The sequence below is a fragment of the Wyeomyia smithii genome, chromosome 3 (genome assembly GCF_029784165.1).
Source record: "Wyeomyia smithii strain HCP4-BCI-WySm-NY-G18 chromosome 3, ASM2978416v1, whole genome shotgun sequence".
NCBI lineage: Eukaryota > Metazoa > Arthropoda > Insecta > Diptera > Culicidae > Wyeomyia > Wyeomyia smithii.
In genome coordinates, this window is record NC_073696.1 from 25539302 (window position 1) to 25562955 (window position 23654).

The following is a 23654-nucleotide window of genomic DNA, read 5'->3' on the forward strand; positions in this document are numbered from 1 at the left end:
TCCGATCGTTCGAAGTAGCAGCCGTTACAGCCAGCAGCACCAATACAGCAGCACCAAACAGCCACCAGCAGCGAGCCAGGTGTGAGATCACTCCACACAGCGATACAACTCGCTGACACTGATGGCTTCTTCTTTTTCCTCGTTTGTGTCTCGTCCACTGCTGTAGCACAATCCAGCCAGCAGCCAAATCGGCTTACGCACCAGCTGGCAGTCACGATGCGAAACAGTTGCACAAAGGCACGACCTTGAACCCGGATTTATTTCACTTGACCAGGCAAACAATGCCAACACTTGTTCACACGTCTTTTGTTTTATACTCTATCGGACCGATCACCAAACACGTCCAGTACTGATGCGTGTTCGGCACGAAAATTTGGAATATGTTCTAAAAATTTGATTACAGCTAATTGCTGTCAAATCGCAAACTTTCCGTGACACTTATGAATTATCAAGTCGTGTCAAATAAATTAATTATTCAAAAAGAAAATGTGAAAGCTATATTCTTGGTGGCAATAATAAATTAACAGTCAGAAAAAAAGACCACGTAGTCTTTTCGTCTTCTATGTCTGTTTTTTATTAGTAAACCAAATATCTGTTGAGATTTATTCAATTAAATTTATACTCGCAACGAGCACAAACCAGAAAATAATGTGCATCGGAAATTTGGTCCGAAATTTCGCGAAATTTCGTAATCGTCGAAATTGGAAGTTTAATTTCGCGAAATTTTAGGCGGAGTTTAGCGAAATTCAACGAAAATTTTCGGTAATTTCGCGAAACGAAAATTTCGCGAAATTTCGGGAAATCTCGAGTTTTGCGAAATTATTCGAAATCATTCGAAATCTCGCACAGCCTTACTGCTGAGAATGTGCTACTTTTGATAGATCCTGTTTTTCGGTTTCTATTGTCATAGGGGACTTTTCCAGATCAATCCGGTGCATAATCAATTTTCTTTATTGGTTTACTTCGGCGTTTTTGGTTCCTTAACCCTAATCTTTAATATCCCAATTCCCAATACACACTGCAAAACAGTGATTTTGATGTTGAGTCTATTTTTTCCAAAAAAAATTGCTCACTGTGATGACCTCTCTTTAATGTTGCAAAGCACATTAATCAATGTTGTTAATTAATGTACACTCAAATTGAAAGACGGCTGATGCTTCGCCACGCGTCTAATGATAAGCGTTTGCGAAGCATGTTGTTTTGGCGCCACTGGTGGATAAGTTCAAAATCCTCGAAGTCATCGTCTATCTTCCAGCGAAAAGTCTGGAACCCCCGGATTAATCTTTGTTGGTACTTCCAGTGAAAGGCCAAGAAATTTTATGGGAGCAAGTGACCTTCGAATTCCACTTATTGTCGCTGTAAAGCGGTTCAAGTATAAAATTTCTGAAAACCAAAACATCAGAGAAATTCAATATAAATTTACTTGAACATTGCAACCCAGTGGGATAGAATAAAAAAGCTACAAGAGTTGTGTTAGAATAGGTATCGAAACTGCTTCACCCCTCTGTAGTAGTACAGGATAAACTTTGTCCTTACTAAGTAATTTGAAGAGGATAAAGGCGTCGACTTCCCATTCAACTTTACGTTCAGTAAAAATTAGTTTGACAAGCGTATTAGCATCATCCCTAGTTCTATTTCGCCTAGTCATCATGTTTACTGTTTCATAAATTGCCGTCCTGGTTTCAAGAATTCCAGTTTTTGATGCAGGTGTGCTTCACTAGTGAATTCTCATCACTAACTTTCGTTAGTAGAGCTAGTGTAAGAACCCGCTTCTGTTTTTAGAGTACCCAATCCTATTCAATTTGATTTTTCGCAAACATGTTTTGCAGCCTGGCAGTTGTTTGAGTAGTTTCGATGGTTTCACATGTATCCTCTTTGATCTCCGAAATTTGTTATTATAAGCGGTGAGAGATGGTATCCATCCCACTGTTGAGCTCGATTAGCCCGGTTAAATAATTTCCGGTTTTTTTCCCCGGAGCTTTTGTATGGATTGATTCCATCCAGGTAGCCGTCTGTTTGCAGAGCAATCAGCAATCGGAATAGATGTTCTGAATTTATTTTTAAGTTCTCTGATTTAGATCATCCTTCCATGAGTTTCGAATGTTATTGCTCGTTGTTTATTTTTTCTGAGATCCCTTGCGAATTCAATGGGTTGTTGATAAGCATCGTAATCGAATCATATTTGCCCGTGGTTAGATAAGGATTCTTTTCTGAAGGTCAGTTTTCTCTTCTATCGCAAATGGTGGTGTTGAGTTTAGATCTAGTTGGACTATTTTGCTCGTCTGATCCAGTTGATTCCACCTGATTTTTCTCCGAAGGTTTTTTTTTAAGTTATATTCAAGTACGAACTTATATCATCTACTAATGGAGTGCATAGAAATCCTATCTAGATTAACCACAATTTCAACGTACTGCTTTATAGCGTTGCAAAGGATTCTCGACGCATCAGACACCAATCCATCATTTTGGCTATCAAGTAGTGCAAGAATTCCGGAAAAAAACCCAATTAGTATTTCTGGGCAAGGGATGTCATTTTCAGCGACGGCCGAAAGTTCTGTTCTTGATGTGCCCTTCTTTTCAAGGTGGCCAGAAGATAGCTTAGAGAGTGAGGTTGAACTTAACCGAACCCACCAAAACCCCTCCAGTCTTTAGGAACGACGGTTAAGTGTTAGGGTAGAGCGGGGCTAGTTGGTCATTTTTGGTCAAAATGTTCTGTAACGTTTTGTAGGAAACATTATGGCAAAAACTCATTACATGGAAATGTTGTGTTAAGTCTATAGCATCTAGAAAAAATATAAACTGTGCAGAATAGTTTATGATTTTGCGGACATTCTATGTTTTTTGAGTGGATGTCAAATTGGCCAACTAGCCCCTCAGCTGGGGTAAGTTGGTCAGGGTGTGGGGTAAATTGACCGTTTATATTTCGGAAGGACAATTCAGTTTTCCTTCCTCACTGCATTGGCGGCAGCCTGTAGCGTCTCAGCGGAGGTCAAACCGCATCCGGTTTTTTGTTTATACGTTTGCTATCCGAAATCCCAAACCATGAGAGAAGTAACTCAAAATTGCATGAAAAAAAATGTGTTACTCTTTCATACCTGACGAGAAGTATATGTTGAAATCTGCCTAAAAGTTTGGTTGGGAACTAAATCAAAAACAACCAGAATTAAATTGAGGACCGGAGCCAAATTCTAAATTCGCATCTGCAATCACAAGCACAAAATTATAGCTACATAACTTTTTTTTGTTGAAAGCTTGCTTACGCCGAAATTTCCATCAGGTAGAAGGCATTTGTCGATGCATTAGTATACGTTATAGTTATTTTAGATCAATGACTAAGCACTAGACTGGGACACGGTTGTATGGGAAAAAAGCGATGGTGTTATTTTTTCGCTCCCATGCACTTTTCGTGTTCCTTATGGATCCTATAACAACTGTGTAACTTTTCAGATCGATCGGTGAAACGCCCGATTTGCGCCCGATTTTTGAAGTTTCCATACGATTTTATATGGAAAAATTCACTTTATCAAAACTTATTCTCTATAAATTCCCAGTTGGGTCCTAAAAATATATCGATACATGATATTTGCTGGAAAATTTCAATTGTGAGACGTCCGTCAGACATTCAATCAGTTTGGGGTGAATAGCTGTTTCTACAAGCATCGTAGCGCCTTACGGTCTTCAGAAGAGTTTTTCCCAGGAAAATTTCCTACAAATATCATGTATCGATATATTTTTAGGACCCAACTGGGAATTTCTAGAGAATAAGTTATGAAGAAGTGAATTTTCCCATCTAAAATCGTATGGAAACTTTAAAAATCGGGCGCAAATCGGGCGTTTCACCGATCGATCTGAAAAGTTACACAGTTGTTCTGGGACCCATAAGGAACACGAAAAGTGCATGGGAGCTAACTTTTATTTTTTGTCCCGCCCTACTAAGCACTTATATTGCACAAAAAAATATTCATCAAAATGACGATGAAATGGAGATAACTTTTACCAAATAGTTTATCGCTTCAAATAAATGGTTTTGCTAAACAAAGCAAACGCTGTTTTCGCTTGGATTAAGTTTGCGTGCACTGTTCCTGAAATTGCAATCACTTGGTTACTTGAATTCATTTATGATGTGCATATGACCAACCAGCCCCGCTAGTATGTGACCAACTAGCCCCTCATGTATTAAATATGTAAATTACTCCAAATATATGAAAATAAAATTTTGGCGAAAGTTTGCTTTACACAACTTAAAACTAACGAAAATGACTTTCATAATACGTTGAGCCATGTTCATTTCAATTTGGCTAGCTTTGTTTAGACAAAAAAATTCAACATGAAAACCGAGTAGAATTGATGGCCAATTTGGCACCAACCTGTATTTATTATACGTCCTAATTAAAACTATACTTCATGTTGTCATTTAGTTTCTCTGTTTATCTACTACGTATCACCCATTTAATGCGATCTTATAGATACGTAGATTCGAAGATACACTAAGGTCGCTTTTTACGCGGGTTTTTTTTTACGCGGCTTTTTTTACGCGGTTTCCGGAAATTACGCGGTTTTTTTTTTACGCGGATTCCGGAATTTACGCGGATTCCGGAATTTACGCGTTTTTTTTACGCGGATTCCGGAATTTACGCGGTATTTTTTTGCCCGGATTTCGGTTCCCCTTCACTCGGAATGCAAAATTCACGATGGTTTTTTTTACGCGGATTCCGGAATTTACGCGGATTTTTTTACGCGGATTCCGGAATTTACGCGGTTTTTTTTACGCGGCACGTATCCCCCGCGTAAAAAGCGACTTTAGTGTATTCTCATTGACCAACTTGCCCCGTAACCAACTAGCCCCGCTCTACCCTACGTTGAGAAGTGGTTTTTTGTGCTTCATGCACTACTCTTATACCTCATAGCTAACCACCTGGAGACTGACAGTTAGCTAACTCTGCACAGTGGTCCAATAAGGCAAAAAGTGGAACTTAATTCCATAGCGCCTTTCACCTTCATCCTAGTTTAAAAATGTCTTCGGAACAATTGTTTGTATGAATGTCCCGCATAATTGCAAATTGTCAAAAAGTGTAAATTCCACTTGCCTCTTTTTAACCTATACGTTTCTGAAATTTTCAAAAAAATAAGCTGAAATATGATATAACTTTGTAGGGAAAAGTCCTGGAGATATGAACAATACTTTCTTGTAAAATGCAACCAACAAAAGTTAAAAAAAAGATAGGGTTTTCATTCGTTCGACAAAGTTTCATATTTTTTAATCTTCTACAACTTTGCTGAATAAATATTCTTCTATCTCTTAACACAAAAAAATATTTTTTTTTATTTTTAGTATAGTAAACTTTTTATACTTTTTGACAATTTGCGATTATGCGGGTCATTCATACAAACAATTGTTCCGAAGATACTTTTAAACTAGGATGAAGGTAAAAGGCTCTATGGAATCAAGTTCCACTTTTTGCCTTATTGGACCACTGTGCACTAGACTGGGACACGGTTATAAGGGGAAAAAGGCGATGGTGTTACTTTTTCGCTCCCATGCCCTTTTCGTGTTTCTTATGGCTCCTATAACAACTGTGTAACTTTTCAGATCGATTGGTGAAACGCCCGATTTTTAAAGGTTCCATACGATTTTATATGGGAAAAACCACTTTTTCAAAACTTTTTCTATAGAGATGTCCAGTTGGCTCCTAAAAATATATCAATACATGATATTTATGGGAAATTTTTATGGGAAAAACTCTTCTGAAGACCGCAAGGCGCTAAATTAATTCCACGCGAAATTATTTCTCATACTTAAGCAAGTTTGTAATAGCAACATGCTGTAGCAGTGTTGCTGGAAAATTTCAATGGTGAATAGCTGTTTCTACAAGCAGCGTAGCGCCTTACGGTCTTCAGCAGAGTTTTTCCCAGAAAAAATTCCTACAAATATCATGTATTGATATATTTTTAGGAGCCATCTTGACATCTCTAGAGAATAAGTATTGAAAAAGTGGATTTTCCCATATAAAATCGTATGGAAACTTTAAAAACCGGGTGCAAATCGGGCGTTTCACCGATTGATCTGAAAAGTTACACAGTTGTTATGGGACCCGAAAAGGAATACGAAAAGGGCATGGGAGCTAACATTTATTTTTTGTCCCACCCTACTGTGCACTGGCGTATTGGTGGTTGACCCAAAATTATGTGAACGGCGGCTGCACAACCCGCATCCCAGATGTCCGGGTTTTCGCAAATCATCCGAACTAAGTTGTCCGGACTCCGGAGTAGTGTCTGGTCCGGTCACTAGCATCTTGTTGCTTCTCAACTGTCTCCTCCAAATCCACGCATTCGGCACACACCCCGCGTGCTCAAACTTGTGTAGATACTGCTTGGAGCAGCCATGGCCTGACAAAATCTCCAGAAAGTTTACTTCCTCATGGCGCCTCCCGACCCATCCGGATATCTCCGGGATAGATCGGTGCGTCCATCTACACGCAAAAGTTCAAGTTTTGCACAATCGATGTGTCTTTCCGATTCGCACATGTTTTGCACTAAAATCGCACAATAAATGTGTGAAATGTATAACTCAACAGTTACTGCGAATACATTGACATAGATTTAAATCAGAATATATATCATATACACGAGAATGGTGATGTTCCGGTAAACTTCAGTTTCGGGCGAACAATCATTTTGGGGCGCTCGAAAAATCTTGCTTCATTTTCGATTTGCTCATTCCTAATAATACTCTGCAGCCAAAACAATCTTCAGCGAATCATGTTCCCCTACACGACTTAGTGACGCTGGTGCCAGTAACGTGGAATCATATGCATATGAACAAAACCAAAGTCATGCTAAATGTTTTGAACAAACTTAATGTCTTCTCAATGATGATTTCAAATGACCGGAATCATGAAAGTGAACCGATCATTTAATATTTTCATTAATCTAGTCAGTACTGTTTGCACTGTTTCAGCAAGAGCAACCTTCTGAAAAACATTATCAATACCAGTATTGGGGCTGCCAAATACATTAAAAAACGCTAAAGTATGATTTGCATTATGCCCAACGCGCAATCATTGTACTGGTTCCAAACTACATCAACAATTGCGCTAGAAAACCACAATTTTGTACTAGTTTCGCTCTATTCAACTTTTGCGTGCAGCCTTCGCGGAATTTTACCACTCCCGCTACTAATCATCGAGAATGTCCTTCTGGTACCTCGTATACCCCATCCTCCTCAAGGCACATAAGCTTGCCGTCAACCATAACCTAACCCCTAATAGTTTCTAAGATCGTTTTGAGGTATTGGTGAAGCCTTCGACTCTGACTACAACCGTGCGCTCACTCCAGTTTACTGGAGTGCATCCAGCTCTCGATCTTACATACGTATGCAGTGCGCGGTCAGCAGCTCGACACTTCCGATCGGCTCGCTTAGACATCCAGCGCTATGTCATCCACAAAGCCGATGATCTCAACCCCTACACGGAATTTTAGCTTCGACATTCTGTCGTACATAACATTCCCCAACACCGGGCCCAGCAGGAAACTTTCGACAATAGAACCAGTTTTTGTTGCTTCTACCTCTCCGGGAAGAGGCAGTCATCCAGGCACTTCTGCATGACTACCCGGAACAACCCGGGGACTACTTTAATGGCCGTCTCGATGGCTATATCGGGGTTCCATCCAGTCCCGGTGCCTTGCACACCTTTAAAGAGTTGACGATGACAATGAGCTTCTCTTTCATAACCATTGCTTTTTTCTCAACCTCACGACTGTCGTCGTTTACTGATTGGTTGGCCGAACATCCCTGGTCGGTGACTGAGATACTGGAACGTCGGACGTGAGGCTGGATTGCCAAAGGTTCTAAAATGGGAAAAAAACATTAGTTATTAATACTACGAATAAATTTTCGATTAACACAGCGGGCTGCTTTACGAGCATTGGAAAATAATTACCTTTCTGGAAATTTTTTTTTTTATTAAACTGACTGAAATTATTATTTTTAACTTGCGTACAGCTTGTTCCCCATAACCTTTTGTTTTGAAATACAGTACCCGCCGTAAGTTTAGTATCGCATCGCTGAATATTGGAACACCCAATTTAAATATCGCAGTACCACCCGAGCATCATTTGGAAAAGGGTTGTGTTTCCGACGACTTAGAAAGTTGCGGTCCTGAGCAAATTTGTTCAGAAGTTCAAGGGCTTCGGGATGATGAACATTTCATTGCAGGATTAAACCGCTACGTGACGCTAGTGAAATTCATTGTATTTTGACCTAAATTATCACACGTTTCCGACTTCGTAAAAAGTTGCGGTCTTCAGTAAAGTTGTTCAGAAAATCAAGAGCTTCTAGATGATAGAGAGTTAGGTACAAAATTCAATTGCTTCTTGTGCTTGTGTGCATCTCATGAAATACGTATAAATTTGTGAATTTTAGTATACTTGTTAAGGGGGTCAGGTGCTTTTGGTTGATATACAGATCAGTGCTGAGCACAAGTGATACAAGTGTGCACATAATTCTTCATATTTCAACCTCAACTTATCTCGCGATTCCGATTCCCCAGAAAGTTGTTTCATTCTTTATAGATCTGTCATGGATACTTGGGTAGTCTCGAGAAGTAAGGAAAACTGATAAAAATGCAGTGGTCAACTCAGCTCCCCGACTAAAATTTAATCGAGTTGCTTTGGGATGAGTTGGATCTTCAGAAGGTTACGGTCTCCAGAGCAATATATAGGATATATTGAGCAATCGTAGATTTAGTTATTGATCACACAATTAAAATCACCTTTTTGATTTTGATGTACGTCGTACACAAAATACGTAAAGAATGGAAAGTGTGGAACTTGGGTTGAACTTGCGTTACCCATCGTTAACGATAGGGGGGGGAGTGCCTTGAACGGTTACGTAAATAATTTTCAGAATCAAAATTAGGTTATTTTAAAATTGAAAAAAATCTGGGTTGCAGCGTTACGTAATTTTGGCGGGGAACCCAATCAAACGTTACTGTTACATAGAGGGACGGAATCTAGATTTTCTGCGGTACGCAATTTGTGTATCACGCGTTATTAAAGGAAATAAAAAACTTTGAGCTGAATACTTCAACTTCATAAGTAATTGGATTCTCAGAATGAGTTAGAAAAATAAAAATTCCCAAGCAATCTGTTAATAAACCAAAAGCCCTTGACTTCTTGAACAAGTTTGCTGGAGACCGCAATTTATCTATACGGTCGAATAATTTGAGCTTGAGCTTAATGATCGCACATTCCGTATCCGTATCATCCAGTGAACGAAAATGAACAAAGAACCACGTTAAAGGCGACTTGCAATTAGTTCTTCAGTGTACTACAATTCAGTAGCTACCGTTTTTGATCGATAACGGCGCCGGCTACGTCCTTAAGAACGTTAGAGTAAGGAAGGAGGTTGTAAGGAAGTACGTTTAACAATCGTTATTGTCGTAGACCGAGTTTCCCTCTGCATTTCCACGACTGCGACGGAAAGAAAGGGTTGTGTCACCGTCGTAAGTGACTGAATCGGGCAGAATTGTGTGCGAAGTTGACTCATTACGACGGCAAACGACGAGTATCTTTTTGTCAAACCCCGCGAGCTGCATGCGTAAAACCCATCTATCATCAGAAGCATCCAGATATTTGATGTCTGTTACTATTTCCGAGTACCCTCGAGAAAACAAATGCACTTCGGCAGGCGCGAATCTTTAGAAGGTATTTATTGCGCAGTCATCAGTTTATTCATGATTTTTATCGACCGAGCGGAACTACTCCGATTCGCGACGCGTTAGGGGCCGTTCCTAAACCACGTGGTCATATTTTGATCACTTTATAATTGTGCGAATAGATATCTTAAACAAAACTTTTTCTCTCGCTCTTTAAACGCCAAATTAATTGTTTAATCGATCGCGCACAATGCTAGTGTCAACATCGCAGCTACTTCAAAAAATTAAAAACCGGAGCAAGCAAGTGTATTTTTGTAGGAATGATTTCGATTTAGGTTTTGTTTTACGTCATCTTTCACCAATTGTGTGGGCTCGGTCGGAAAGGGTTGTAGAAGCAACGCGAGCTATTTTCGGCTACACCGTCAAAACGAGATCAAGTTCATCTCTGCATCTTCGCGACTGCGGTGGAAAAAAGATTTGTGTTTTTATTTTTTTTGAAGTAGAATACTTCTCTCAGGAAGTTCGGCTACATAGGGATGTAAAATGAAAATCTAAAACCGAAAAAAGTTAAAAATATGTCCAATTTCAAATGCAAATAAATCAGTTAGTATCCGATGGATTTCCTTCGTTCTTGCAGCAATAGATTGGAAAATCTTCTAAGATTCTTCCCAAAATAAGATAATTGTAATTTTATTATTTACACTATTGTACTTATGAAAATAGTCAAGCCTTGTCAAAACGAAAAGTTCGACCTCTGATTGGTCGTTATATGACTGCTTCCCAAGCACGGTCGACAGAATCATATACCTTGCAATTGAAAACATGCTATTTAGCCTATATAAGAGCCTGTTTCAGCCGAAGCCGCTCATAATAGTTCTAGACAGCAACAACAGCAGTCGTACTTCCTTAGCAGCAGCACTAGCCCTGTGGTTGGTCACCACGTCTCAGGAGCAGCGCGGATTTTCTCAGCGTGTGTCGCTAGACTGCCATTATTCCCCCCGTGTTGGGGCAGCATGAAGATTGCCATCAGGAAATCCAATTTTGGCCATCAAAATGCCTTTTTCAAGGCAAATAAACAAGTCATTGAAAGTTAATAATTTTTGACAACACAAGCAAGATTCTGTGTTGGATCCTATCAATTTAAATCTGTCGCACCCGTCCAATTTACTGAATGTGAAATAGCTGCCGCAGTGCATGTTGTCCGTGTATCTTAATTCCCGCACCGTTAGGGCAGCTCAATGTTTGGGATCAGCAACCGATTTTGAACCGCAAAATGCCTTTTTCAAGGCAAATAAACAATTAATTGAAGGCTAATAATTTTCTGACATCAACACAAGCAGACATTTTGTGCGGGATGCAATCGAATTCTGTTGTAGTTGTCTAATTTTTACTTTATTGAGTTAACCCACCCACTGTAGGGGCAGCGCAAAGGCTGCGATCAGCATAACCGACTTTGAATAACAAACTGCCCTGTTAGAACGCGTTCACAAAGACAGTTAGGCCTCTGCCATGGTGAACGCGAACACGAGCGAGAAACTTGTGTAGGTAAATAAACAACTCTCTTTACGGCTGTTCGGCATTCTGGATTTTGGCAATCAAAACTTCTGCTGGCTGTCTGATTTTCAGTGTGAAAACAGCCTCAACTTTGTTGTCAGAGTGCCTGACTACGGTTTGGTAATATTGTTTGAGTTAAATGTTTACAAAATTTTACAATATTCCTCTTTCTCCCATTCAATAAAACAGGTAATACGATGCCTTCGTCATACACAAGTTCACCGTAACTCCCGCTATCGGCGTAACACAGAGATGCAATCAGCGTCATATCCGATTTTAAATTCAACAACAAACTGGTTTTTTTAGGACAACCAAACAAATGAATTGAAGATTTAATATTTTCTCGTTCTGAGCTTTAACCAAAAGTTATTTATCTTAATTTGAATTCACATGTACATATACTCTGACTGTTGAAACTTGTTTGCGCCGCAAAGAGTTTGTTCTTTTCCTGTTCAGTAAGGTCGTATTTATATGTGCAAACTGAAATTGAGTAGTACTTCAACTTCATTTGCACAGAATTTTCAATACTGCCAATGAGCGGTCAACATTTATTTGCTAGGAAGAATGACTGACACGCAAGTAGCCGGGTTATCTTTCTTGTAAAAGTATTCTACTTCATTTTTACGGTCGTGGCTTTGCACACAACCCTCCTGTGATTTTTTCTTCATATATAAATTTGTGTTTTTATGTCTCCGTGGTAAACGTTGAAATCAAACAATGTCGCGCGCGTACCTCGCTTGTTACAAAAACAAACTAGAAGTGTCTTTCTTATCCAAAATCGCGTTCCTATGCATACGATACGCGCGAAAAAAGCATCCTCCATCCGTAGCATCCAACTATTAAACTTCGGCAAACGCAAAATCACCATATTCCGAAAATCTTCATATGAGTAAATCTCATCCGGCCCGGAGATGCGTCTACACATTATACAGAGATTCTTGACAACGTGCCATTGAATAGAAAAAAATGGTAAAGTTTCATACATTCAAAGTTTTAAGAAATTGAAAAATAGAGATCTACATGTTGGCCAAAATATAGTTTTTTGGCATAAACGTCAAAACGTCAGAGCAATCATTATTGGTTCTATCTTTTCGGACCTGTGCCATGGCAAATTCTTATGCATCAAAACCCCGAAAATTCCGAAAAATGCAAAAAAGCAAATTAATCAAATTAGAGGGTTTTTGTTTGAAAGGCCAAAATTTTCATTATCAGTATGCAGTCGACAGATTCTCAATACGCAACTTACAAACTCCATGATTATCACTTTTAATTGTCTGTATGTAACAATATTTTCCAAAAGCTAGGAAAATCACAAAATGGAACTGGACAATATGCTCAGAACATTGTATCTAAATTTTAGTTATTTGAAGTTTAATATGTATAAAAAATAGACGAAATCCTGTTTACTTGTAAATATTTACGGTTCAATTCACGGCATACAGTAAGTAAAATATTTAAAAAGTAATGCATACTAGCACCACGTTGTGGCAGAGTTCCAGACTGAACTATTAGCAAACCAGAAGCCCTTGACCTTTTGAATAACTTCCCTGAAGACTGCAGTTTTCTTAATGGTTGAATTTGAGATTAAATCGGTTCAAAATCATAGGTGCCAACTTCATCAAATTATTGGGGGTGCAAGGGAATTTCAAAAATATCTGATTTTTCAAAAAAACCTTAGTGTACTACAGACACACTAGCGTCACATTGCTGCTGAATTCCATACCAACTAGGAGTCCTTGCCCTCTTGAACAACTTCGCTGAAACCTACAACTTTTGGAGTATTTGGAGTGACAAAATAAATTAAGTTCAAAACACTCGGAACTATGTACATACCAGCGCCGCATAGTGACTCAACTTCAAAACAAACTGTGCATCAAATAAAAGCCCCTGACCTTCCGAACAACTTTGCTGAAGAAGTCAACTTTCTGGGTGGTTGGATTCACGAGATAAATTATTTTCATAACTATACGCACACTAGCGCCGCGCTGCGACTAAATTCCAAACTACAGCTGACCACAAGCCCTTGACCTCCTGAACATTTCTGCCAAAGACCACAATTCTCTAGGTTATCAGAATCACGAGATAGAGTTACATAAATTTGCTCATTTTGAGTATTGTTAAACTTTACGAGGTGGTATTCAAACTGGGTGCTGTAATTCTCAGTAAAACGATTCCAAACCTATGGCGGGTAGTGTATAAGTAGAAGAATGGACACAACTTTTCTATCACTGGACACCATTTTTAATGGTCGAGATGATTATGAAATATGAAGCCTTTTGAATCGATTTTTCAGGTTTGAGTTTAAATATTCTCAAAGCCTATGTTATGCTATAACATGTAATATACTGCCCATAAAAGCATAAGAGTCCCATATGGAAATGCTCACAATTGAAAAAATTGCAAATGAAGTTCTAATTTTGAATTTATGGTAAAATAACTATGATTTAACTAAAAGTATGTTTTATTCAACTGTATGTTTATGAGGTGGAACATTGTTCATTCCCATGAGTTCTAAGAACTTCTGCTTGAATTCCAAGCTTGAAAATAAATAATGGGACTCGTTTGCTTTTATTTTCTCTCTATACACAAAAAATAAAAGCATATCAGTCTCCACGCATTCTAAGATTTATCATTATTCCTTATTGTGTCTGTCATGTAAACAGTTAATTTCACTCCAACATTTTCGAATCATACGAATTGCAATATAGCGATTTGGTTTCAACGGATTGCAACATGAATCAGTGCATGTTTTTATCTCAGAGCAATCACAGCTGATAGACGAAAGCTCGTTCTACATAGAGTCTACAATGAAATCCCTAAAAAAGCCCACGAGAAAATAGGTCACACTCCTGACCACTTTACTTCCACACATCCCAGATATTAACAAGGATTTCTGGAAACAGTTTTCATAAAAACTTCACTTTATCCCTCGATTTTTTTCGAAAATAGACTTAAGTTTTGATCAGTTCTTTGTCCCAAGCTTATTTTTAATTGAACTTTGCAAACATGAACTGTGTTTTAAATGATTCAAGTCAATGATATTTTGATGTGAACACTTTTCTTTTAACTGATGACAAATGTGAAATGTTGTTTTTAAAGTCATTTGAATATATACTTAGGATGGGACTCGTATGCCTTTATTTACAATATAGGACAGGCAGGGTTTGGTATTTTTCCAGTAATTTTCAGAACAAACTTTAGAATTTCATCAAGCCATATGAAAACTTGAACAAAATTAGATACGTTGACGGAATAAACTTGAGTTTTCCTAAGTCATATGGGACTCTTATGCTTTTATGGGCAGTATACTGCCTATAATCGCATACCAGTCCCATCTGGAAAATCATCAAGTTGAGAAAACAGCGCTTGAAGATATTTTTCTTGTTTTGGATATTTCTCCTGTTTGGAGTGAGTTATTCTAATTTTTTCGTCATGATGTAATGAAATAGACCTCAACGTGAAAATTACAATGAAAAATAAGGAAGAGACTAATATGCGATTATTTGGGCCATCGAGTAGCAAAATAATCGCATACAAGTCTCACTTTCAATCAGTCGGTGTACTACTCCATATTTTTCTCAAGTATTTTGAATATGGGCAGACGTTTATGGTCGCAGACAGCGTCTAAATATTTTGCATGGAGAATGGCGGAAACATCCACCCATTACTTACCCCGACTTTAGGATCGTCGTTGAAAAAGCGAAATATAAGGTTGAAGTCTTGGATATACTACTGAATAATATCCTTTCTTATAACTTCAGTGTTTCGCAATACTTGCTGAATAATATTATTCCGCTTTAGCCCGTGCATTTAGCATATTGGAAAAGTGGTATTGAGGAAAGGAAGTTTCCAATTTCATTACAACATGACATGACTTGACGGAAGACGACGGTGATGAAAAGAGGTACAAGCTGTTTTTAGCTTAGCAACTAAAAACTTCTGAGTTCTAACAATTTCAACTTGAATAATTATTTTAAGTGAGCAGATCATCCACAGGAAATTAACCTCTTGCAGAAAGCAGCATTGCTCAAGGCTATTATACCTCTGATTGACGAATAACCTTTAGGGAACGATCTTTCAGAAAAAGTTGCTGTTTCAGTGTCTACTTAAAATTATCTTTTGTGTGGAATTTATTTGAAATAACCTAACAATTATTCATTATTTGATGATTTTTTAACAGTAAAAAGCTTGAAAAACATCACCAAGTATTTATTATATGGATTGTAAAAAAAATATGGCCATACTCAGGGAAAACATTTGGTGGGACTGATATGCGATTATTTTCAAGATGGGACAATTTGACCTCACGTTTTTTTCTGACTTTTTTCAAATAAAACATACTTTTTTGTTTCTTTAATCGATAGTAGAGCAAGAAATAGATGGAATCTGATATTTAACTCAAAAACGATGAAAATCCATATGGGACTGGTATGCGATTATAGGCAGTATATTAGTAATACATATTAGGTTTTCCTTGTTGGTGTTTTTAAAAATAATATTAGTTAGAAACTATTCAAAAAAATATTGTGTAGAGCCAGTGTTAACGACATCTCATTAATTTGAGAGCAAAAATAATCCTTTCCGATCGTAGAACGCTAAACATGCGTTTGTGAGTAGGTATCAGTCACATAATAACTCACCTTGCCATCCAAAGTTGTAGTGTGCAGCGCCAATGGTTCTATTTTTTTAAGGACCTCCATCACTTATACAGCTTATTCATGGAAAAACCTGTTAAAGCGAGAATGCTTACCAATTCATTCAAAAGCAGTAACCGATTGATTTGCTCCCGACAACACGAATCAACAGTTTTTTTTAGGTAAAAACGGGTTTTGAAGTCGGTGCTAATAGATACAAAAAACCCTTAAATCAATTCTTGTGGTTTTTGCAACGAAGTTACGAAAACGGTAACGACGCTTCTGTGATGTATATCTTTGCAAAGTCGTAGTTTACTTCGATTGCACCAAAAGCTCTAATGTTTACTTTGACAAGCATAAAAACCACCCGAAGAAAGATGTGTGAATGATTGTTATGAACGGGGAGTGAAAATTCCCCTGTCATTACTATTAGATACTTCAAAATGAAATCGAATATTCTAATTTACTCTAAAACTAACTAATATGTATGATTCGATTCGTAGGTGCGCTGATGATCAAACATTCGCGAATGAATCACACTCCTCTGTCTTTGTTGATGAAGTCATTTAGGGCATTTCATATTCCACAGTAAAAAAAGTTCTTCACCAGCCGCTGGAGAAATTATGGCCAGCTGTGTCCGCGTTTGACCTTGGTACTGTGCGGAGAAACATCCGGGTCATTATTCTCTGACGGCGCGGTTCGCATTGCATCATAGGCTGTGTTATTTAATCACTTCAAATATCATATCCTAACAACCACAGAATAAATATACCAACCATCATTCAGCAGACCATGGCAAGTTAGAACGTAAAAAAAATAACAATAAAACTATTCCGCGCAACAGCAAAAAGGTTTCTGTAGTAGAGCTATTCGACAAAGAAAAAATCCCAGTTTTTTGAGACTATCGATTCCGGAATGGGTAATAGAGGCGAGAAATGACATTCCACAAAACGGGTTCCGCGCTTCGTTCGCGCGGTTACAGACGCGAATACATTTTAATAATTATTTGTCTTCTTTTTTTTTTTGTTCAACGCAGATTCCGACCTATTACAGCACCAACAGTTTCAGCAATTTCGCCGGACTTTCCACGATCAATGTAGCGTAGTTTTACAAACTGTATTTCTCTACTTGGCAACCTTAACGACGACGGCAGTGGAAATTTATCCGGAACATCCGTCGAATCAGTGTTAAATGTTGTGTAATCTTCCTCCTACTATATACATGTATGTATCTATGTAATCTATACCTGTGCGACCATCAAACCTTCAATCATACAAAACCACCAGGCACGGAGTCACACTACTAGACTAGCGAAGTAAAAGTAGATTCTTTTTTTCCTGTGTAAAGCTTTTTATTTGTATACGTTTAGAATTCGTCATATTTACACCTTCTTGAACAAAACGACACAGCAAATATGTTAAACAGATCGTTAATATGCAAAAGTCAGAAAAAAGCCCTTTTTCTGTGTCCCTCACCTGTCAATATCAGTAGCAGCAGTGAGTCAGAGAGTGTAAGATATGCATTATCATCGTCTATTATGAACGTTCTAAAAACTGTGTAGTAAAATTAGTTTATTATACTTTCTTCCGAAATGCGAATTCAACTCTCGAAAGAAACCGTCCATGAATCATGAGCGCGCGCCACCCTATCGTTAAAGTGTCACCAAACTGAATTAAGCCGGTTTCACACACTGAAACTGTTCTGATCGTAATTTCCCCGTGTCCGCCTTGAATCATACACTGCCGATGCGGATGAGCCGGCGCATTCCACCGGGAAGCCCTTACGTTGTGATCAATTACTTGCGCGGGAAGACCTGATCGCGTGCACGGTCTTTGTCCTGTGAAGTGAAAGCACGGGACTTTCTACTGGGGGAGCGAAGGAGGGCTAGCATCCTGTTATGGACATTACCGCGATGCGTTGTGGGTGAATTTTATATGCATGATGAATTCGTTTGATGACAAACCGACGCAAACATCGTTTAATTCTGGCACAAGCTCGACCTATTTCACCGTTAATCGAGAGGGCATTGTTACCCTTCAAAGCCATTTATTCGTTTTATCATAGGCTTATCCATTAATTCGAACAACAGTAAATTTTAGTCCAGGTCGCCGTTTAATCAAAACCGCCGAAAACGCCCGGAATGGGAAAACCCCCATATCACTTTAACTTTACGACTTACAGGTTCGTATCAGTCTGCAGTAGGGGATCGTGGGGTCGATCAAAGGTAACGGTAATGACTAATGACAATAAACCGCATGAATAAGAGAGTTTACTCTGCTTCACCCGTCAGATTGTGCACGGGATGAGTGAAGCCAACGGCCGAATGTTTTGTGCTTGCAAATCTCGGTCGGACGGATGGTTGCATTTGTTGACATTCGGGATTTGATAGTCCAGGTTATTTTTATTTACAGCTGATAACAAAAGGTAAACCACAAGCAGTGGTTGTGGTTCAAATTTAGTTTTTTTTTTTCAAATCACATGTCTCTTTTAGTCTGTAGTGAAAGTTTGTTTTTCAAATAGTCGAGGGCTAGATAGAATTTTTCGTTAGGGGCCGTTCCTAAACCGCGTGGTCATAAAGAGGGGGGCGGGGGGGTTTGTCAAAAGACCACGAAAGACCACGCACGGAGGTGGGAGGGTTAACGAAATGACCACGTGGTCTTTTTTTCTGACATATAATTTCTCGTGTATACCAATTCCAGAATGAAGCTTTTGCATTTTAGAAATATAGAATGTACTGAAAGTTTAATAATGGAAATGTAAAAAATTCAAGCGAATTTTTGGCACTTGACAAATGAAAAGACCACGTGGTTAAAGTCGCAAGGGGGGGGGGTTGGCCAAAAGACCACGAAAGACCACGGGGGGGTACGGGGGGTATAAAAAGTGATCAAAATATGACCACGTGGTTTAGGAACGGCCCCTTGAGTTTGCATTGGAATGCAAAAGAAAATACTCCTACGAGTGAAGTGCACCAATTTAGATTAGAGTCACGGTATTCCTAGTCCTGATGTATTGAAATTTTTGGAAGCGTGCATTTGGCTAGAGCAGCGAAGAAGCTTCACATAATGAGAAATAACTTGAATATTAGTACTGAATACAGAAAGAAAAACCACACATTCGCGTTGACGTCAGTAGAAATAAACTACGGACAAAGAAAAATGCAAACATTTAACTTTTTTTTTCTCGCACAATATCAATAATAACGTCAACGCAAAACCGCAAGTACCAAAGATAAACGTAATTCAAACGAAATTCAAGCCTATGAATGCTATGAATGAGTGAGTTTACAATACATGAATTACTATAACTAAGAATAATGTCACATAAAGTCGTATGACGACGGCAGAGAAAATTATGCCCAAACTAAATGCATATAAAATAAATTGTTACTGCACGGATTCAATGCGTTCACGGCGTGTATCGAAGAACAACTTTATTATAAAAAATGGGCATCGCCAAAATCTTCACTATTTAAAAATATAGCTTTTTACCTTTCATTTGGGACCCTCCGCAAAATCATCCATCGCGGGCTTTCGAACAATTTTTTTTTCAAATCTAGACAATCTTTAACGAGCGTCTTAGCAGAGTGATTGAGATCAATCAAAGAAATAGTTATCGGTTTCCGTTATACTCTACTAATTTTTTTGGAAATAAATATTGAAATTCAGTCCGCAAATATATATTTCGACTGTGACGTACAGTCTTCCTCAGTGCTTATGTGGACTGGTCCACATAAGCACTGAGGAAGTCTGTACGTCACAGTCGAAATATATATTTGCGGACTGAATTTCAATATTTATTTCCAAAAAAATTAGTAGAGTATAACGGAAACCGATAACTATTTCTTTGATTGAATTTTTTTTTCATTAAAAAGTATTCTGACCAGTGCTGATAAAAGTCATTTTCCCCAGCAAAATTCTTCGAAAATTACAGCCAATCATTTTCAATTTTCACTTCCAATGATCGCAGCACTCTTTCAGATACACTAGATTTTCGTCCTAGTAACGTGCTGTTATACTCAGATGAAATAGATCGCGCGCATCGTTCACGGTTACGGAATAAAATTTGACGACAAATCCAACCAAATGATCTTCACTTCAAAGCGAAAGAGAAAAACAAACAGTCTACTCAACCAAAATAAACCTCACCGAAACACTTTTTCACTGACACTGGCCGATGCCTTGACAATCTTCGTTGACTGATAAACTGATTTTGTTGTCTTGCTTTCATCGCACGAAATATAATGAGGTGTTTTGACAGTTCACTTCCATGCAAAAAACGGGAAGGGAGAACTCTGAAAGGATTGTAAAAAAATAACGTTTATGGATGCTTTTTTTCACTTTCACTCGAGAGTGTCAACAAATATCAACCCTGATTCTGACAGCAAACTACCGAGAGGATAGTACAGTGCTACAAATGAAAATAAAAAAGGAAGAACTTTGTACGTGACACAGTGAAGGTTGTAAGTTAGTCGAGTGCAACTTTCACTTCAACACTCATACTAGAAATTTTCCAAACACCCCTATATCCAAACCTGTATATATTTTGAAAACTCTATTTTTCCCCTTTACAAAACGGCTAAAACATTCAAAATCGGTTGGAAAACAAATGAGTTAAAAACAAATTTCATGCGCTGAGGTGAAAAAACCGGCATTTTGACCATAATTTCAAATTTTAGGGGTGTTTGAAAATTTTTTAGGATTGTTAAAAAAAATTTCTAGTACGAGCGAAAGTTGCACTCGACTTAACTTACAACCTTCACCGCGTCACTTCAAAAGTTCTTGCATTTTTTTATTTGTAGCACCATCCTCTCGGTAGTTAAACGCTTTGCTGTCAGAATACTTTTCAAAAAAAAAATCACAGGAGGGTTGTGTGCAAAGCCACGACCGTAAAAATGAAGTAGAATACTTTTACAAGAAAGATAACCCGGCTACTTGCGTGTAAGTCATTCTTCCTAGCAAATAAATGTTGACCGCTCATTGGCAGTATTGAAAATTCCGTGCAAATGAAGTTGAAGTACTACTCAATTTCAGTTTGCACATATAAATACGACCTCACTGAACAGGAAAAGAACAAACTCTTTGCGGCGCAAACAAGTTTCAACAGTCAGAGTATATGTACATGTGAATTCAAATTAAGATAAATAACTTTTGGTTAAAGCTCAGAACGAGAAAATATTGAATCTTCAATTCATTTGTTTGGTTGTCCTAAAAAAACCAGTTTGTTGTTGAATTTAAAATCGGATATGACGCTGATTGCATCTCTGTGTTACGCCGATAGCGGGAGTTATGGTGAACTTGTGTATGACGGAGGCATCGTATTACCTGTTTTATTGAATGGGAGAAAGAGGAATATTGTAAAATTTTGTAAACATTTAACTCAAACAATATTACCAAACCGTAGTCAGGCACTCTGACAACAAAGTTGAGGCTGTTTTCACACTGAAAATCAGACAGCCAGTAGAAGTTTTGATTGCCAAAATCCAGAATGCCGAACAGCCGTAAAGAGAGTTGTTTATTTACCTACGGCAAGTTTCTCGCCCCATCGCTCGTGTTCGCGTTCACCATGGCAGAGGCCTAACTGTCTTTGTGAACGCGTTCTAACAGGGCAGTTTGTTATTCAAAGTCGATTATGCTGATCGCAGCCTTTGCGCTGCCCCTACAGTGGGTGGGTTAACTCAATAAAGTAAAAATTAGACAACTACAACAGAATTCGATTGCATCCCGCACAAAATGTCTGCTTGTGTTGATGTCAGAAAATTATTAGCCTTCAATTAATTGTTTATTTGCCTTGAAAAAGGCATTTTGCGGTTCAAAATCGGTTGCTGATCCCAACCTTTGAGCTGCCCTAACGGTGCGGTAATTAAGATACACGGACAACATGCACTGCGGAAGCTATTTCACATTCAGTAAATTGGACGGGTGCGACAGATTTAAATTGATAGGATCCAACACAGAATCTTGCTTGCGTTGTCAAAAATTATTAACTTTCAATGACTTGTTTATTTGCCTTGAAAAAGGCATTTTGATGGCCAAAATTGGATTTCCTGATGGCAATCTTCATGCTGCCCCAACACGGGGGGAATAATGGCAGTCTAGCGACACACGCTGAGAAAAAAAGGCGCTGCTCCTGAGACGTGGTGACCAACCACAGGGCTAGTGCTGCTGCTAAGGAAGTACGGCTGCTGTTGTTGCTGTCTAGAACTATTATGAGCGGCTTCGGCTGAAACAGGCTCTTATATAGGCTAGATGTTTTCAATTGCAAGGTATATGATTCTGTCGACCGTGCTTGGGAAGCAATCATATAACGACCAATCAGAGGTCGAACTTTTCGTTTTGACAAGGCTTGACTATTTTCATAAGTACAATAGTGTAAATAATAAAATTACAATTATCTTATTTTGGGAAGAATCTTAGAAGATTTTCCAATCTATTGCTGCAAGAACGAAGGAAATCCATCGGATACCAACTGATTTATTTGCATTTGAAATTGGACATATTTTTTACTTTTTTCGGTTTTAGATTTTCATTTTACATCCCTATGTAGCCGAACTTCCTGAGAGAAGTATTCTACTTCAAAAAAAGTTGTTCGAAAGCCCGCGATGGATGATTTTCGGGAGAGTCTCAAATGAAAGGTAAAAAGCTATATTTTCAAATGGTGAAGATTTTGGTGATACCAATTTTTTTAAATTAAAGTTGTTCTTTTTACACGCCGTGCGTTTATCTTGATTGACTGTGTGTGCGTTCCTTACTACAGGGTCCGTCAATGCTTTTACCTAATTGCCATGAACTACGCCTTCTGGGGTATGTTTGTTTCAATGTAGCACTCAATTACCGGATCCTGTACATTGCAGTTTTCCAGAATTGGTCTTATATATGTTGTGTATGATATTTTGTGACTAAAACATTTTATAAATTCTAGTGTATAGCGCGATTTGTTTATAATTGCGTACCAATGTTCTGCCAAAGTGATCTCTAATTCTCTTACTGTTTTGCATTTTCCTACAATTTGCTTTCCTATAAATATGTCGTTTGATGTCTTCTGATTTTTTCTGCTAATCACTATTAGCATTGCATTGCTTTACGTTTCCAAACGAAGACTTTCTTTAAAACTCATTTTCAAAGAGCACATTGAGAGTATACAAGCCAAGTGCATCAAATATACGAGATGTTTACATCCTCCTATTAACAGTAATTCTAAACTTTGTTCAAAGAACAAGCTTTTGATTTACAAACATATTTTTAGACCAGCAATGCTTTGTGCTGTACCGATCTGGTCAAGCTGCTGTTCAACAAGGAAGAATACGCTCCAAAGGAATCAGAATAAAATTCTGAAAATGATTTTGAAGCGTTCTTCTTGGTTTGGTACACTCAAACTACATAGACTTACTGGTGTTGAAACATTAGAAGTTATGTCGAATAAAATTATTAGCAATTTTCGACAAAAATCGTCGCAATCCTCAATTGCTACGATAAGCTCTCTTCACGGCCATTTTGAACAGTGAAAAAATTTCTCGAAGATGAAATAAGTCTCGACAATTGATTGATTTGTTATCTAATGATAAATATTGGATTTATTTTTCAGGAACTTTACGAATCAGACTTCGATCCGTGCCTCAAAGCGGCCGAAATTTGAACTTTGTGACCGATGAAAAAATGCACAGAAGTTCATGAAATTGCCGATACCAAAAAAAAATTTTTTTTTGATTCCAAATGTTTTAGAAATACAGAAAAAGTCAAGATCTGGTGTTATCTACTTCCTGCACACTTTCTGCACACTTAGAAAATTTCGAATTTCGGCATTGTTTGTGCCG

The 23654-nt window shown here is 38.2% G+C and overlaps 1 protein-coding gene across 1 annotated transcript in view; it reads left to right on the top strand.

Annotated features, from left to right (window-relative positions):
- Nucleotides 1–17436, top strand: part of LOC129727498 (NF-kappa-B inhibitor cactus) — a 39718-nt gene extending 22282 nt beyond the window's left edge. Inside the window, exon 5 of the mRNA XM_055685373.1 lies at nucleotides 16881–17436. Coding sequence (XP_055541348.1) covers nucleotides 16881–16949 — 69 coding nt within the window. The 3' untranslated portion in view covers nucleotides 16950–17436. The remainder of the gene's footprint in view (nucleotides 1–16880) is intronic.
- Nucleotides 17437–23654: the final 6218 nt, after the last annotated feature.